This window comes from Sceloporus occidentalis, unplaced genomic scaffold (genome assembly GCF_023333645.1).
Source record: "Sceloporus occidentalis isolate IW3139 unplaced genomic scaffold, rSceOcc1.0.p SCAF_25, whole genome shotgun sequence".
Classification (NCBI taxonomy): Eukaryota; Metazoa; Chordata; class Lepidosauria; order Squamata; family Phrynosomatidae; genus Sceloporus; species Sceloporus occidentalis.
Window position 1 is genome coordinate 3,886,452 of NW_028317005.1, and position 18,629 is coordinate 3,905,080.

Genomic DNA, 18,629 nt, shown 5'->3' on the forward strand with positions numbered 1-18,629 from the left:
AGATTAGATAAGTGAGGAGGAGAGCCCTAGCCCATAGGAAGAACGTAAATGTATGGAGGATCAGTGTTATGGAGGGCCTTGTACCAGGATTTTAAATGTAATTCTGAAGGTGACAGGGAGCTAATGGAGGATTTCACAGAGTGGGGAAGCATAAGAGGAGAGGCGTGCAAGGAAGATAAGCCTAGCAGCAGCATTTAGGACAGACTGCAGAGGAGAGAGAACAGCAAAGGGCCAAGGACTGAACCTTAAAGGGACGCCAACCGAAAGTAGAAGGGGTGGTGATGTCTTGCCAGAGAAGCTGACAGAGAAGGAACGGTTAGACAGATATGAGGAGATCCAGTAGAGAGCTGTATCTCGAATGCCTATAGAAGCAAGTGAGTCAAGAAGAAGGTGGTGATCAACAGTATCAAAAGCCGCAGAGAGATCTAAGTGTATTAGAATGGAGAAGTGACCTTTTGCTTTGTTAGAGCCGTTTCAGTGTAGTGAAGAGGTTTGAAACCAGACTGTAGAAGGTCAATGAGGGAATTGATTGTACACAACTTAGAGGTAAAAGGAAGCAGAGAGATAGGGCGGTAATTAGTCAGACAGATGGAATCTAAGGAAGGATTTTTGAGAATGGGTGTGATTACCGCGTGCTTGGAGGCTGTTGGTACAGTTCCCGATGATAGAGAAAGATTAAAGAGGTGGGTAAATGATGAACCAAGTGATGGACATAGAGACTTTGCGAGATGTGATGGGATGGGGTCAAGGGGATAGGTTGTTGGGTGAGAGGAAGAAAAAGAAAGAAGAGTGGCTATATCTTCTTCAGTTGTAGGGGAAAAGGTAGTTAGTATGGGATGAGTGGAGAGAGTGGTGGTAGTATAGGAGGGAGGATATAAGAGTTGAGAAGTAGAGCTGTTTGGCGAGAGAGAGGGCAGAGTTGTATGTGCGAAGCATGAATTTATAGTGAGTAAAGTCTTCGCTGGATTTGGATTTTCGATAGCACTTCTGAAGAAAGCGTGTGATTTTGGTATGCCATGGTTGGTGTTTCAATTGTCAGGGGGTAACATATAGTAACTGGAGCTATGCTGTCGAGAGATGTGGCAAGTGTATTGTTATACAAAGAGGATGCTGTGTCTGAACAGGAAAGGACAATGACCCCGCACTAATACTGTGTTTCTAAGCGTTCACATTATTGTAGTATTGTTAATTTTCTGTCCTTTTGACATATGCCAATTAATTTTGTTTATTTTCCCTCATTTGCATATTAAACCTAATTTGGGGATCTTTTGTTGCTACTGTGCTTTCAACAGAAAAGCAGAAAGTAGAAAATTTTTTAATAGGCATACTCCAATTTAAGTCATTGTAATAAAATAGGATGGTGCATAGAAAGGAATATTCATTATAGTTCCATTGATTTGTCAAAATAATTTACTTGATAGAAAGTCAAGTCTAATTACAAAGACTGTCCACGGTTATAATTTTCTGTGCTATTTTTGTAGAAGCATAACATGGTATTTCAAGCACACTCGGAAATTAATTGAGCCCCCATACATATATTTCATTTGTGTAGCTGAGTCACTTTGCTTAAAAACAGCACTTTCTTTGAAGGTTTGGTTCTTCCAAGAAACACACCCATCCTTCCATGTTTTCTATGTACATGTTTTGTTGTAATATGTTTTTAAATAAGGGCATCTCTCACTGCGAAATGAGGGGACGTTACTTTCAGACGATAAACTGACCAACACAGCAACATTGATGACAACCAGCTGTGGGCAGAGTAGTAAGAAGTGCCAATGCTGTCCCATAATAATGAAAGAATATTCAGAAAGAAACTTTTTTTTCTGAGATAGAATTTTAAAAAATTGAGACACACAACATCTGCACTCAATCCCAAGTTACAGGGCAGCAGCAATGACTTGAAATAGTTAAAACAAATTAACAGCGCTCAAATCAAAACCTGCAAATGTAAGCCAAAACACAAAACATCGCCAGCCCTACAAGTAAGTGACAGTTATAAGAAAAAGGGTACGCCTTATACGTCTCAAAAACACTAATAAAGCACTTTTTCAAACAAGAAAGCACATTATGTGAGCATTTAAAGATGTTGGCAGCTAAGTTAGTAGGCTTACTTAATTTAGAACAGGCAAATAGATATTGTGTTTAGGAACTTGAACTAAAGACTCCATCTTTGCTTGGATCCCTTTTAGCAAGTCACAAGTCATAAGCTCACAGGACCAACGTGATGTCTTCATGCACTTCATTCTGTGTGCATTAAGGGTTAACATCAGATAACGCTCGCCTCCCATAGAGTGCCATGACTTTTTAGATGAGCTTATGTACTTTGGCCAAAATACAAAATATATATTTTTTTAATTTGTTACACACAAACACACATCTATACCTCAAGCCAAGAAAAGCAGCAAGACTTGGTTGTTAGATAGATATAACCGTCTCACACACACACAAGACATACATACATACTGTGACATGTTACCCGAGTAGTCACTGTGTGTTTAGCCCCTTGACAACAATTGACGTGCCTTGTACCATTGTCAAGAAGGGTACGAAAAATAAAATAAAAAACAGCTCTGTCCTTAAGGGGTTAAATCAGACATCCAACAAATAAACAAAGGAGAAATCAAATCCTATTCCAGACTAACTAAACATTTTCTTTTCCAACTATTCCAGTTCTCATTAAAAAAAAACAAACAGAACAAATATTCAAAACAGTTGAACACACAATGGCTTACACAGAGTCTGTGGGTACAAGGCTTATGGACCCCTATTTCTCCCACTGTCAGCCAAATGCCTTCAGAACTGTCATTTTTACCTTACAGAGGAGAGGCGACTACATTAAAGGAAAAGGGCTGGAATTGCCATTTTAACCCTTTTAGGTAGGGAATAGCGAGCACTTCAGCCTTTGATATAAAAAGCCTCTCTTACATTGCCACAAGGCATATTATTATATTATACTTTTGTACTATTGAGCGAGACAGTGTTAGTGTTTATTGGGACCACTGTCCTGGGCCTTACATACCTTGACCATCTGAATCACCGAGGAAGTTCTCCGCTGCGTTGAAGTTAAATTCCTATGTCACTGGATCAAACATATAAAGGTAGAACCAGTTTTATAAAACGTTAAATTCACAAGAGCTGTTCAGCCAAACCAATGTGAAATTTAGAATTCAAATTAGGATGCATGTGGAACTTAAAGGAGAGTATATTGAAGAGCTCTGTCTGTTCGCTGCTTACTCAACACTTCATAGTACACGATTCTGCTATATTAGCTCTTGGAATGGAAAGCACTTGGGTTCAAAGTTATAAAAGAGATCAAGTCTTGTCTGTTTTTTTCATTGAGCAGTCTGGATTGATAGAAGTATGTTTGTTTTTTTTTCTAATGTAATAATTAGATAAGAGAGAACCCATTTTTATTTTCTCACCAGTTCGGGGTCAAATAGCTAAATATGTCTTGTCTGAATAATGGTACGTGTAATGGCTCATGTTGCAAGACCTTGTGTTTCTAGTGACTAAGCTCTCTGCTGGAATATTAAATATTACTTAGTTCTTCAGACTGTACCAGTCATTGAGACTTTGATCTCACAAATTACATATTTCAGAATACAAGCTGTCAGGAGTAAATGAGTCTATAGCAATGCCCAAAATGTGCATTAGATTGCTTTCTTTGGGGGAACATGCTTAGAAAATCATTATTTTTTTTATGAGAGAACAAGGTTTTCTGCTCAAATCATTCATAGCTGTCACACGGTGCCTATTATATATTTTCTGCCTAGTTGATTTTTTGGGTTTTGGTATTTCATAGCTTTTTGCGACACTAAGCCTTCTCATAATTGTTAAATTATTATGAGTGTAGGTGACCATGGCACCACGGGAAAATAAATGAAGAATGTCAAATCTTTACACACCCACAAGCTTTAAATATTACAACAATTGGAATTTGGAACAACTTTTTGCTAATGTGTGGGTTTTAGTAATAGCTATGACCACTCACACAACCCACGATGTTCATTGACCTTTCTTTAAATCGTGTAGTTATCCAATTCCTCTAATTACTTCTAAACATCTGACTACCAAAAACAAGATGTTAGTACCTACACTACATAAACTAATGTATTTAATGTAAAACATCTAATTTCTGTTCCCCAGTATATACAATATTTTATACTTTACTGATGTATGAATTTATACAGTGTGTCTCCCATAATAATAAAATGAAAAAGACTGTCTGTACTAATTATTTGTACAATCTCATTATTGTACCAAGACCAAGTGCTATGTGGATTTGGGGTGTAATTTTGGTTATATGCGATCACACAGTATGTCTAATACCCTATATTTCTCTGCACAACATCTACCGTCATTGCTTAGCAACTGGACCAATGCTGGCATGTCATGGCATTGATCAAGCTTAAAAAGTGATCTAATACTGATTTCTTCGCTTAAATGGTGTTGCTGTAATGCCTTGATGTCGAGGCATTCAGCAACAACAAAATTTACTGCAGGGGCCCCATATGACCCCTCCCCCAGACATCAATGTCCGCCATATACTGTATGGCGGCGGATGCCTGATTATCGCCTCTTAAGCTTAAAAGGTGTCACCCACCTCAGCATGCACTGTGACCACGAATTGAAGTTTATATGGTAACAGTTGCATTACTAAATAGCATATTATTTTAGATTGCTTAAGCAACTTAAACGTACTCATAAATGTCCCCAAATCAGAAAACTACATTTTAATTGTGTGTCTCAGTAATGGGTGTAATCCCATCCAAATCATTTTTGCTAAATACTTTTTAGCAAACTGTTGGATTAACAAACCTAGACTTTTATAGGAGGAGATTGTCAGCGTATACTTTTTCAATCAATGGGGGAAATGTTAAAAAAACATCAGTCCTCTAATTGTCGGCATTGTTGCATATTTTATGGTCAGGTCATTTTGTAAACTGTAGAAATATATCAGTCTATATAAAGCCTGAGAGAACAAGCACTTTGGTGCTTGTTTCCTTTGTTTGGTGAACTATGAAACCAAACATGTAAACCTCATAAGTAAAAAGGTTATGGCCCTCACACAATTAGGTAAACCTAATGAAGGGGAGTACCGGTATTAGCATAAGGCATTTGAAGACCTTGGTAAATAATCTGTCCTGATTTGGGCCTGCCCAATATAAATCTGATGTTGGCTCTTGCCATCAGATTGAATCAGTCAGAAACATACCTGGGAACATTCTGTAGCTACCTGGAGCCCCCTCCCTGCAGAATATAGGTAGGAGGTTCCGCTGATGTCAGTGGGCATTTCCGTTGACTTTAGTGGGTGCTTTATTTAATGAGGAAGTGGGTGACCCAGAGTTGTCCCTTAGTGTCCCAGAGAGGCAGCACTTCACCTGAATGATGTAGGCCAAACCCGGAGAGTTCCCAGGTATGGTCAAGACACAAGGGTACAAAGCCACATCAATGCACAGATGAGTCAAAACGGTATCACTATTAGGCCCTAAATGTCCACATTAAGAGCCTCATTCCAACACCGAAGAATGATGTAATCAGTGTCATTGTTTGAGAGTGCTTTGTTGCATCAGTCTGAACAACCTACAATTAGCTAAATGTCAGGTCATCTACTCTCACCAGAAATCTTACTCCCAGGTCAGCAGGTGCAGGTCCTGTCAGCCTCCCTGCTACCTAACAGGTAGACATCTGCCCTCCCGGGTTACCAGGCTCCCTGTAGCCCAACTGCTATGTAGGGTGGTTAAAAGGGAGATTACGGTTCTCCCCCACTGGCCCATTAACACCTTAGAGGCATATCCATGTGCTAGGCAGTGAGGACAGTGGTGCTGAGGCGGGCGGTTGCTGGCACTGCCCTGGGTTAGGATTAGTGCAGCACTAAAGATAAATACAACCCTTACCAGGAATACAACTTGGTCATGTAGCAAGAATGGTTAAAGATAATATGCTGCACTGAAGAAAATAAAATAGGAGACAAATATTGTTTCACCCAACTGTATATAGTGTAAAGTATATATAAAATGTTGTAGAATCCTGGACACAGTGTGTGTGTGTGTGTGTGTGTGTGATGAGAAGGCTGGATCAGGCTAGACCTGGTATTTGTGCGGCATTTTAAAGGCTAAGTCGAATTGTGATCTTGGGTAATGGATGTTACTGGGTTGCCTGATTTAATGTATGTAGCTTCTCACTGACACCGTGTTAATGGGGTAAACCTAGGTATACACTCTAGGACAGGGGTTCTCAAACTGCGGCCCTCCAGCTGCTGCAGGACTACATCTCCCATAATGCTCCTTCAGCTAAGGGGCTGGCTGAGGAGTATGGGAGATGTAGTCCTGCAGCAGCTGGAGGGCCGAAGTTTGAGAACCCCTGCTCTAGGAAGTACTTGTTCACAGCAATGTTATTGATTCATGTAAAAGCTTTCCGGGACTGACATATGTGCAGAGACTTAACATAAAGATTATCCAGGGTTAGACCTAATGTTACACTAAGTGGGAAGTGTGATTAAAAGTCTGTGCACTAGGTTATTCTACACCATTGCTGCATTTTTTTTATAAATGTGTTGTTACACTTCATTGTTTTCACCAAAGCTCACATGTCTAGCAATATGTGTCGCATTCAGGGCCGGACTGGGACTGAAAAGCAGCCCTGGAAAAATTTGGAGACCAGCCCCATAAAGTTTATGTCACGGTCAAGCTCTTATACCCACACGCACCCCTTATACATACCCGCGTCACACTATGTGCAATTCTTTTTATCTCATTATTTGTATTAAAATGCCAGAAAGCAAAAGTGTTAAAACACCCTAATAAATTAAATACATTACACATAATAGGATCAAAACATTTGCTACTGCGAACATTGTTAGATGAAAGAGTTCCATTTTATTTAGTGGAACAAAACACTGATCACATTATTCTTCACGATATTCTGGTAAGAAACTTTTATTTCTTTATTAATTCATGTAGACTATTTTTTTCCATATTTAATAAAAGCTATGATTGAGACATATTTGGTTTTTATTTCCTTTCATTTGACAACCTACCCCCGAGTTATGCACCTCTGCCCCCAGGCTTGCCACTCTGCCCCCCTGATATGCCTTCTAACCCCCTATATGCCACTCTGCCTCCAGAAATGCCTTATACCCCCTATATGCCACTCTGTCCCATGATATGCCTTCTAACCCCCTATATGCCACTCTGCCATATAGGGGGTTAAAAGGCATATCATGGGGCACTCTGCCTCCAGAAAAGCCTTATGCCCCACTATATGCCACTCTGCCTCCCTGATATGCTTTATACCCTCTCTTTATACCCTCACTCTGCATCCAGAAATGCCTTATACCCCTATATGCCACTCTGTCCCATGATATGCCTTCTAACCCCCTATATGCCACTCTGCCATATAGGGGGTTAAAAGGCATATCATGGGACAGAGTGGCATATAGGGGGGTATAAGGCATTTCTGGAGGCAGAGTGGCATAAAGGGGGTTAAAAGGCATATCATGGGGCACTCTGCCTACAGAAAAGCCTTATGCCCCCTATATGCCACTCTGCCTCCCCAATATGCTTTATACCCTCCTATATGCCCCTCTGCCCCATGACATCCCTTTTAACTCCCTTTATGCCACTCTGCCTCCAGATATGCCGTTGACCCCCTATATGTCACTCTGCATCCAAAAATGCCTTATACCCCTATATGCCACTCTGGCATATAGGGGGTTAAAAGGCATATCATGGGACAGAGTGGCATATAGGGGGGTATAAGGCATTTCTGGAGGCAGAGTGGCATATAGGGGGACACACTTACATACACACACATGCAGATTTTTTTTGTTTTTAACAAATACAAAAAACATTATACAGTACAAAAAATACATTATTTTACTCACCTTCTACTTGTCTTGACTTCCTGGTAGCTGCACACTGTTCTCCTCTACGCTGACAGGAAGTCACTGACCTGACATCCGGTGCTGCAGCGGTCTGAGTGCGAGGGGGCGGAGCTTCCACCTCACGCTGCTCCCATCACTATGCAGCCATCAGACTGCTGGGAATGTAATCTAAACGGCCGGTGCGTGCTGATGCCGCCGGCCGGAGCTACTTTAACACTTTTTTTTTATTTATATGGTAAGCTGGATCGGCTTGCCATATAAAGTAAAAAAAAAGTATTAAAGCAGAGCCGGCCGGCGGCATCAGCACGCACCGGCCGTTCAGATTACATTCCCAGCAATCTGATGGCCGCATAGTGATGGGAGCAGCGTGAGGGGTGAAAGGTCAGTGCGAGGGGGCGGAGCTTTCACCCCTCACACTGCTCCCATCAATAGACGGCCATCGCACACGGCTGCTGGGTGCTGATGCCGGCCGGCCGCATCAGCACCCAGCGGCCGCTTTGATTATATTTCGGGAAGCCTGGGGAGCAATTGCCCCCCTGCCCAGCCCGCCCCTGGCACCGAGGGAGGCGTTCATTGCCATTTGCAGCCGCTCAGCGGCTGTCTTCATGGTAAGTCTGCCGGCCGCCCAGCCCACGGACCTTCCGGCCCACCGGGAAATTTCCCGGTATCCCGGTGGGCCAGTCCGGCCCTGGTCGCATTCTTTGTCCATGTCTATCTGGTTTCATTTTTTATTCATTTAATATTAGTTAGGGGTTTCATCTTTTGATTCATATTCAGTCTCTGTGGGGTGACCTAATGAGAGGTAGTAGGCAGTAAAGCTGTCCTTTACCTGCTGCACACTTGGGTTCCTTTTCACTTAAGGACAGCTTCAGGCTTTGTCCCAGTACCTTTGATCTCCTGCCGGTTTCTATTTGCTTTGAAATTGGTTGAGATGCCATATAGAGATTTCCTTCTTTAACCTGTACCTAGTTTCAAGGTTTCCAAAGCTAGAACAGCCTTACACTAAATGTAACCGTATGTCTGACAACAGGAGGAAAAATATTAAAATCCTGCCTATCTTTGGTGTCGCGTTTGCTTTACATTTTAAAGTATTATTATACTTACCCAGTTAAATGTGAAAATATAAGTCAAGCTCAATTACCTGTGGAATAGCTTTTCCTGACAGCTAAAGTCAGTGTATTTTTAATGATATGTTATTTTTCTGTGTGCATACCTGCCAAAATTCCAAATGACCATAGAGTCAACTTATTAATTAGGAGTATAGTGCCGGAAGTGAATTGTGAAGCAAAAGGGGTTAATAGTGTGAAGAATAGTGTTGGTTAAAAGGTTAATTGTTGAGGAAGCAGTTAAAATGTTTTTTTTTTTCAGTTATTCTCTGCATAACAGGGAATTTAAATCAAAGACTTTCATGTATTACTAAAAGATAGAAAATTGAGACCCTTCCAGCATTGACGAGTTTCTGCCACGGATCAGCATATGATGTCTAGCGCTCAGCGCTCAGCCCTGCAGCCCGTCTCACACTGTGAAGCAGCAGATATCTTTGAGGGTCTCGCAGTGCAGGAAGGGGTGTAAGCATGATTACTTTCATTCTACTTTTAGCTGGTCATTATGCATGTTGATTTGGTTAATAAACTATATGCGTTATTTCATCCATTGTGTGAAAGCATCATCTCTGTATCCATGAACCTGTTAACCCCTGCCTGTCCAGGCAGTCGCAGGTTGGAACCGGGGGTGTGGCTAGGGGCAGCGCCTTACTGAGACTTTCATGGGTTTGTGACCATACCTGGGAATAGTCTTTTTAGGATAAAAGGTCCAAATCGCAGAGCTATGTTATCTGCATGACTTCATATTCCACATTGATCTGATGATATCTATGACTCCTAATTGGTGCTTTTGCTACCAGCATGTTACTTAATGAAATGTATATTTAAATAGAAACATGTCAAGGTTTGCATAAGAACAGGTATTAGAGTCATTTGGTTGACACATATGATGAGCAATTACATAGAATCTGCATGATGGGCCATTAAGGGGTTAATATTTAGCCTATTTAAAGACTTAAGAGTGGGCTCATGTAGAAGGTTCCTAGGTACATTTGTGGCATATTGATAGCTATTTAGATGATTAAGTAAGACAGTTGGAAGAATAATGCATCTTCAGACAAATGTATTTTATTTACACAGTGATATTTCTAAACAGATTTGTTTGCTGTTTGGGTACACAGTATCGTGGATTAAAAAACTGGAACATGATATTCACCAATATAATAATATCATTAGCACAAAATCTCTAATTCCTTCTAAGTCATAGATATATATAACTCTCAGGTATCTATCTCCTTTTCCCCACGTGAGTTATCTATGTAATATAATTGAAAGCAGAATTATGAATCTCAAGGTGATATCACAACACTCGCAAATAAATGATTAAAAAAATCATAATTAAATACGAACACAAATCATATAATCAAAATAATAAATATGTATCCATCTCATATATCTATTCCATATAGTGCACGTGGGAAAATGTGTTTAGGAGATTGATACCTAAGATATATATGTGTATATAGAGATATATGTGTATATATATATATATATATATAATATATATTACCGGTACTTAGAATGAATTAGAGATTTTGTACTTGATTATGAATGATGCATATATTGATTATTAATGAATTTCATGTTATCGCTATACGATTTGCCTCTTTAAATAAAATCTAACAATTTGATGATAGCCTCATGCGCTAATGTGTTTATCTATAAAATTGCACTGTTTTTTGGCACTTTTTTATGACTTGCAAAAGATCCCTGTGTAGGACTGAAAAGTTGCCACTTGTGGTAAAATAAATAACGCTAATACAAAAAGTGACATCTTTATTTGGTATATAAGTTTGTATTGGGTGGAGTCCCACTACTACACCTAGAATTTGAGTGCTGCCTGACATCATTCATTTATATTACCGTATTTACTCGATTATAAGACAAGGTTTTTTGCTCTGAAAAATACCCCTCGTCTTATAATCAGACCTCAAATAGGTCTGACTATGAGACTAAGATCCAGATCCCCCGCAGCGATGCAGGGGACCTGGATCCTCCTGTGTTATGCCCCCCCCCAACTTATCGGTGCATCTGAGTCCCCGGTGCTTAGTCCGGGCAGCGTGTAGAGCTCAATGCGATTCACGTAGAGCTCTACACGCTGCCCGGACTAAGCACCGGGGACTCAGATGCAGGGGACCTGGATCCTCCTGTGTTATGCCCCCCCACCCGTGCTTCTGAGTCCCCGGTGCTTAGTCCGGGCAGCGTGTAGAGCTCTATGCGATTCGCGTAGACAACTTCCGCTCAGTTGTCTACGCAAATCACGTAGAGCTCTACACGTTGCCCGGACTAAGCACTGGGGACTCAGAAGCACCGGTAAGTTTGGAGGAGGGAGGGGGAGGGAGTGTTAAATGGGGGGCATAAGGCATTTCTGGAGGCAGAGTGCTCTGTGAAATGCCTTTTAACCCCATTAATGCCACCCTGCCTCCTGAAATGCCTTATACCTCCCTATATGCCACTCTGCCCCATAATATGCCTTTTAACCCCTTAAATGCCAGAGCGGCATATAGGGGTATAAGGAAGTTATGGAGGCACAGTGGCATATAGAGGGTTAAAAGGCATATCATGGGGCACAGTGGCATATATGGGGTATAAGGCATTTCTGGGGCAGAGTGGCAAGCCTGGGGGCAGATATGCATAACTGGAAATAAAAACAAAATATTTTTCTCAATTGTAGCTTTTATTAACAAACAATAGTTCACATAGTTTACATGAATTAACATTTACCGGTAAAACTTTTTTCCTATAGGGTCGTCTTATATTCAGGCTTTTTCTTTTTTCATAAATTAATATTCAGATTTGGGGGGTCGTCTTATAATCGAGCAAATACGGTACTAATGGTAAGTGAGCAGCGCATCTGGGTCCCATGGAGGGACTGCATCCTAAAGAGGCACACTTGGGAGGTATTAACCATGTCTGTGCCTGTCTGTAAAAGGTAGGTTTTAAAATAGACCCTCCTAACATTTATATTCTTACCTGGAATAATCAAAAAGGTTAGATATTTATACAGAGATAATTTATTCCTAAGAACAAACAAACCACACTGTAAATGTGTTATGTGAAACCATTCCATTTGGTTTGCAAAGCAAATTTCCATTTGTTGTTTACCAAGAACAAAATGCTTCCAAATCAGATTAACCATCTATCCGCACTGCACAGGCAAAGCAATCACTTCGAATATATTGTTCTCTAGTTCGGTTACGTTATATTGAAATTGTTAACGCTGGCAAAAACACAAATGATAAACAAAACGAATGGAGAAATACATTTTGCCAGCATTCATCCTGCAAAGCGGGGTCTTGAACAAGTCACTGCTTTATGAAAAGCGTTCTACGGGCCATTATTTATATTGTTTCCTGTATTCATTTCCAACAATACTGGTGTGAAGAAATTGGATCCATTCTAGCCGAGTTTTATCTTTTGGCTTATATGCCAAGGAGTTTCAAATAAGTAATGACACTGTGTGTGAATAATGTACTCATTCATGCGTTAAGGAAATGATAAAGCCTATTCACTTGGGTGGGATTATTCTGTGCCATAGTAACGCCTAGAAATTCCACTTCCTAAGAAAGCCTGTTGTTTAAAGAACGCATACGCAAGATGTATACATTGATAACAAATACCGACTACCATTCAGTGACTGATTAAAACCCCTCGTACCCCAATCTGTTGATACTGTTTTGACAGCTTTTTCTTTTTGTAAAGGACACCTTTTTGTGTTGGTAGGGTAGTCTTTTTTTTTTATTTTTTTAATTGTATTTCACAATACTTTAACATCTAACCACAAAGACGCATGTTAATCTTATTTTCTGGAAACAATATTCTCGTGGGTTTGTTTTACAGGCTCCTCGAAACTGTTTCACAGAAAGACCTATCATGTAGAAGCTCCATACACAATTATATTGATCTCTCTGTATGGTTAGACGGAGGGATAGACACTAATGCAGTATCTTATCTTTTCCTTTAGAAATATTAAGAACCCTTTTAATATTACTGATTGGGATTTCTGGCAAAATCACACAAGTGATTGCAAAAGAGCAACTAGTATGTCATCTGATATGTTGGCTTATGTATTTCAATTACAGTTTTGTAGCTTTCTTATAGAAGCAGCTAGTCTACGTTATTTCAGAGTCACTGCATGGTGATATACCAATGTCTTTGTCTAAATTAGAAGTGGCCCCAAATAATGTTTTTAAGCAATACCAACTCAATTTATAGGAATAGATAATAAAAACCTAAAAATAAATATGTATTATTATTATCGTATTTATTAATCGCCAACAAATTATGCAGTGGTGTACAATTTAAATGGGGCAGTTAACACACAACAAAATAATATGAAAACATACAGACACATCAGGAGTTGAGAACCCTGCTTGCAAGCTTGCCCTCTTTTTACACAAAGTTCCTAGCGGGAATGGTGGGCTTTTTAGCTCATGAGCTTCCATTTTAAGGGCATAGTATGTGTCTAATTTGTACCATCAGAAATTTGTCCTTTCCTATTCCTCCTCATGCTAATAAGCTTGAGTAATAAGCTTTTAACATAAATGTAATCTTGCGTTTCTGACTTGTTTCCAATGTTTTCTTTCTAGATATTTTCCCCAAATCTACAGTTAATATAATAGATGCAATATATACTTAACACCCTGTGTATTTGCTCTGATAATTGCAGTAGTAAATTCTGTGCACTTTAAAAGGCTGTTTAATGCATCGTACATTAAATATTCAGGAATTGACTGCATTTCATTATCCTACTGTATATCAATGGCATTAACCTTTATGAGGAAGCTACTTGTTTTAAAATTACCAGACCTGGTATGAATGATTGGTGGTATTTGCTGCTTTAAATTCAAACATGTAGGTACAATTGTGCAGACTATGCAGGTTTGTCTGCCACCACACACCACCTCGATAGCTGTTGTAGACTCTAGGTGTACAAGCCAGATAAGCATTGTTAAATAGTTTGCTTCCTGGCTTTGTTGGCTTCTTTAGGGGTCTGTTCACGAAAAGTGACTTCACTATACAGTAAATTGTGAATGGCCAACCATAATACATGGTTAAATCAACATGATTTCTTTACCCATTAAATGTGCAATATGGAGGGCCAGCGTATCCCTTCTTGTTGTAGAAATTTGCATACTTTAGCCCTTCATAATGAATAGTGAAGTGAGGATGTTAAAACCACAACTCTTCTGCAAACTCTCCTGATACCTCTCGCTTTAGAGAATAAATCCTTTTGTATGGAGCTTCAGGTTGGGTTGATGTGGCATGCATACATTTGAACTCTAAGGTTTTCTGCTAAATGCCACATCTGACATCTGAACATCTGGTCATCCTTAATCTGACACCTTCAGCCACACATGCATTATGTCCCAAGTGGTTTCTGTCCACATCCATTGTCTGATAGAACCCATACTAGATGTGCTTGTAGATATCTCCATGCATACAAACCCTTATGTTTTACAAAGAATTATCATCATACTGGTATCCTGTCAAGATTTGAGGTTTAGCACAATGTTAAGTCAATTGGCTTTTGGACCTGGAGTAAATGATAACAAGATGCTAACAGGAGACTCACATTTGCTGCCAAAACAGAATTTAGCACTCCTATGTACCGACTGCAACCATTGTCAATATAAGCAGATCACGTGAAAGGGTATGAAAAGGAAATATTCCACGCTTGTGATCTGCTCTTTTAAGTCTTATATTACGCATGCAGCAGGCGTGCTTAAACAGATGTCAGGTACACTTTCTAAATATATTATTTCTTTCTAGATTTAGAGTTCACTCTGAAGACATCAAAGTAGCGAAAACCTTTTGCCTATAATCTATTAATTTAAAACATGATGAAACAAACATCAGCTGCATTGCTCACCTTTCTGGTACTTAGAGACATAAAAGGTGATTATGATAAAAGTAATTATATTGTTTCTGTATGTCACTACTGTGCTTGGTGCTTTGAACACTTGATGAAGCCTTTTCATAGAGATAGTAATATTAGTATCCAGCTGCTTACAGTCTGGTTAGAATTTGCTAGTAAATCTTCCATTAGTCTGTTGCTACAATAGAGGGCCTCCAGCTATACAATTCAACAAAAATGGAGCAGAGCAACTGAAAGCTATAATTGTGTCAAACTCCTTGGAAAAATAAATGCCTTCCACTGGTGCCTCCTTGGCTAACCCACATAACCCCCAAATAGCAGCTTGTAGGTAAGAAGGGAGATTCCTTTCAAATGTTCTGAAATAAACCTTAATTGTGCCACAGGAATGGGGAGAGAAGTAGAATGCTAATCCATTTGGTTTTAGAAGATTAAACAGGTAAAAAATAAATGTTCCACCCACCATACAACATGTATGATGTTACAATCTAACAATGTGTTACTAACATAATTTTTTCTTCATAAAATGCATTAACTAAAGAGATTGGGTAGCACAGGGTATACAAGAAGTTAGTGATAGCTTCACCACTCATGCGTATTCCTCACCCACTCATTATTTGTGATCATGTTCCCTTGTTATGAAAGGACTCCCCTCTGCTCTTTCTTTCTATACTGCGCTGTTTTTTTTAAAAAAAAAATTCTACTTACATTTTTAGCACATTTTAGTCTTTGTGCTAAAATGTGCCTGGCATATTAATCCCGATCAACACTTTTTTTGCTAGTAAAAGGCTTTTAACAAGTGAAATTAGAACTCAAAATAATGTCAAAAAGTAGATGCCCTTTTTAATCGTACAAACAGTAATAATAAAATCTACATTTATTATTCTTCAATATAATATTTCCCTTTAACCTATAGATAGGAAATATTGGTGTGTTCTGTGCTTCTATGTGATCATATTACTGATAAAAATTGTTAAAGATTATTATTCTAAATTACTAAAAAGAGGACTAACACACATTGACGTGTATTTGTGAGCATCAACTTAAAACAGAGCTCTATAAAATCAGTTGTTACCTTTTTTTTACTACAGATATTTGTCTGGGTTACCTTTTTAATACAGACCAACCATGTGGTGTTGGCACAGGACCATTGATGCTTGAGGACTTATATCCATGAGATCACTGTGTGCAGCCTTATCCCAGGGCAGTAGATTGGAAATAACGTAGTGTGCTTTGTTGTGTCAGATGACTCATTCAATAAGCAAGTATAAAATCTAATCTAATTTTCTGTAACTCATCCATTAGGAAATATGTCTTATATTGAGTATTCTGATACTTAAAGTAAAAAAGTGAAGATCTATCAAATTTGTTTAATCACACCTTTCCATTTTACACAAACATATTTCAACTGTAGTTACTTTTAATGAGAAATATCATATCCTATCACTTTTATTTATTAATTAACGTATAGGTTAATGATAATAATACTCAACATAACTTCTTGTCTTTTCATTGCAAATTCACTTAATCCAACTCGCTTTAGCTTTAGAAGAAAAATCTTGCGTGCTCTGACAAGCAGGAGCTGAGACTGCATGTAGTTTGAAAAGGCACTAATTTGCAAGTTGCCTGTGACTTAAAATTAATGTGAAACTGTAGTTCCTGCTCATAAATATAATCTTAAAATCCCAGAATGTTGCCCTCCCACCCCCACTATATTAAATATTAAAATAACTAAAAGTATATGAAACATTATCCCCTATTATCCAGGTGGAGGCCGATAATTGCTCCCCTTCCACCACCTTGTGCACAATGGGCAGGGTAATTAAACCTGGGGAAGTTATGTGCCTCTCTATAGCCCATTTAAATATATTTTTGAAAAACCCTAAGGGAGGCAGGAACCCTGAATAGTACCTTCCCAGTTCCCTTTAGCACAAGCCAATGTTTTATTCTGTGTACAAACAATGCTGATCATGGGCTGTTACAATGGCATATAACTTCATGTGTAATACCGTATTTGCTCGATTATAAGACAAGGTTTTTTCAGAGCAAATGTTCTGAAAAATAACCATTGTTTTATATTCAAGGTTGTCTTCTAATCAAACCTCAAACAGAGGTCTAACTATGAGACTATGATCCAGATCCCCAGCAGTGCTGCAGGGGACCTGGATCTTCCTCTCTGGCAGCCGGTGGAGGTCTGTGCGATGCACGTACACATCCTCCGCTGCTGCCAGCACTTCTGCTGGGGCTTATATGACTGAGCGCCGGCGTCACATGACCTTCCGGTGCTCATTCATCTACAACTAACTGAAACCAATCTGTATTTAACAGACTAAATAGGCAAAGCATTTTATTAGTCAGCAACTAAAACTGGTAAGTTAAAAAATTAGCTAGCAAGCAATCAATTTTTTTCAATCATAATTTTTCAATACAGAACTGAACAATTAGACAAATATTTCCTCGAAATTTGAAATAAAAATGTAATTGCCATCTTAAGAGAAATGCTCATTTTTTAAAGATATATTTTAATGAAAGGTATTTCATGCAGTCTACTGAAATAAAAAAATATATATAATTAAGGAAATGTGCAAGTATCAGAACACATCTGTGAGAGCCAGAAACAATAGGTTTCAGTTACTGTTCTCTGGAACATATATGGTAACTCCACAATGTATTTTCTATGACATCACACATAGCATCCAACGTTTTGGACATCACACTGATCACTCTGCACCATTTATGAACTCGAGAAATTTTGGAACACCATTCCACTTGCCAACTTCATGTTACCGAGTAATCTCAAAAAGGGCTTTGCTCACAAGAGCATGTGCAGTGCAAGTGATTTCAGGGTCCTATTCACTAACCCACAAAGTATGTGACAAACTAGTTCAAGCTTGTCGTTGTAGGACTCCGCAAGTCCTGCTGAATGTTAGAGTTAAATGCAGTCGCTCAATAAACTGAGCTTATTAAAATTTTCTGCCGCTATCACTTCATAAAGTGCTTTTAATTACCAGCAGTAATCATTTAGAAATATGTCCTTGTCACTGGATATTGCAATGATTGTAGAAGTGAAATGGTCATTTTGCCGTAGGACAGAAATTCTACTTTTTTGTTTTAATCTTTACTTTACTTATTTCAGTAGCTAATGATGTTTTCTGTGTCTCTTTTCTTTCAGCTGTTCGAGTTCATGAATTTTTTGGCAGAGAACTTTATCTTCTGTTATATGGGACTTGCCTTGTTTACATTCCAGAATCATATATTTAATGCTCTTTTCATATGTGGTGCTTTTGTATCCTTTTTTTTTTATTTTCCGTTCGCCTAATTTTATTCCTTATATTATTGACTTTCTGACGTTGGATATGTTATGTATATTGGATATATTGCAGTCACTTTAAAGGAAAGTGTAATAAAATAAATATAGTGTATTTGCAGTAAAAAGTATGGCCCTTCATGCCTCCATCGGCATTTTTTTGAGAATATAGTGTTACTAAAGGCGCGTACATGAAACCAGTATCTTGTTTTTGCTTAAAAACTTTTAAATACAGTAAATTGCTTTTACAGTGATTAAAGTTGGGCTGGTACCTAATCATGTTAGATGCCTAGAGTCAACAAATAGATGTTCTCACAAAAAAATTAAGGATTTATACATTGCATCACTCATTTAGAACAGCAGATCGGTCTTAGGGAGTTGGAAGCAAGAAGAAAAGCATCAACTGGGATCGGTCAAACAGCAGTAGAGCAAGGGCATCATTGTAATGCTAAGACATAG

General features: G+C 38.9%; 1 protein-coding gene across 1 annotated transcript in view; it reads left to right on the forward strand.

Moving 5' to 3' along the window:
* Positions 1-18,629, forward strand: part of LOC149300270 (sodium/hydrogen exchanger 9-like) — a 261,467-nt gene that overhangs the window by 150,882 nt on the left and 91,956 nt on the right. The window contains exon 10 of the mRNA XM_089485270.1: positions 18,036-18,149. Within this exon, the coding sequence (XP_089341396.1) occupies positions 18,036-18,149 (114 nt within the window). The remainder of the gene's footprint in view (positions 1-18,035; positions 18,150-18,629) is intronic.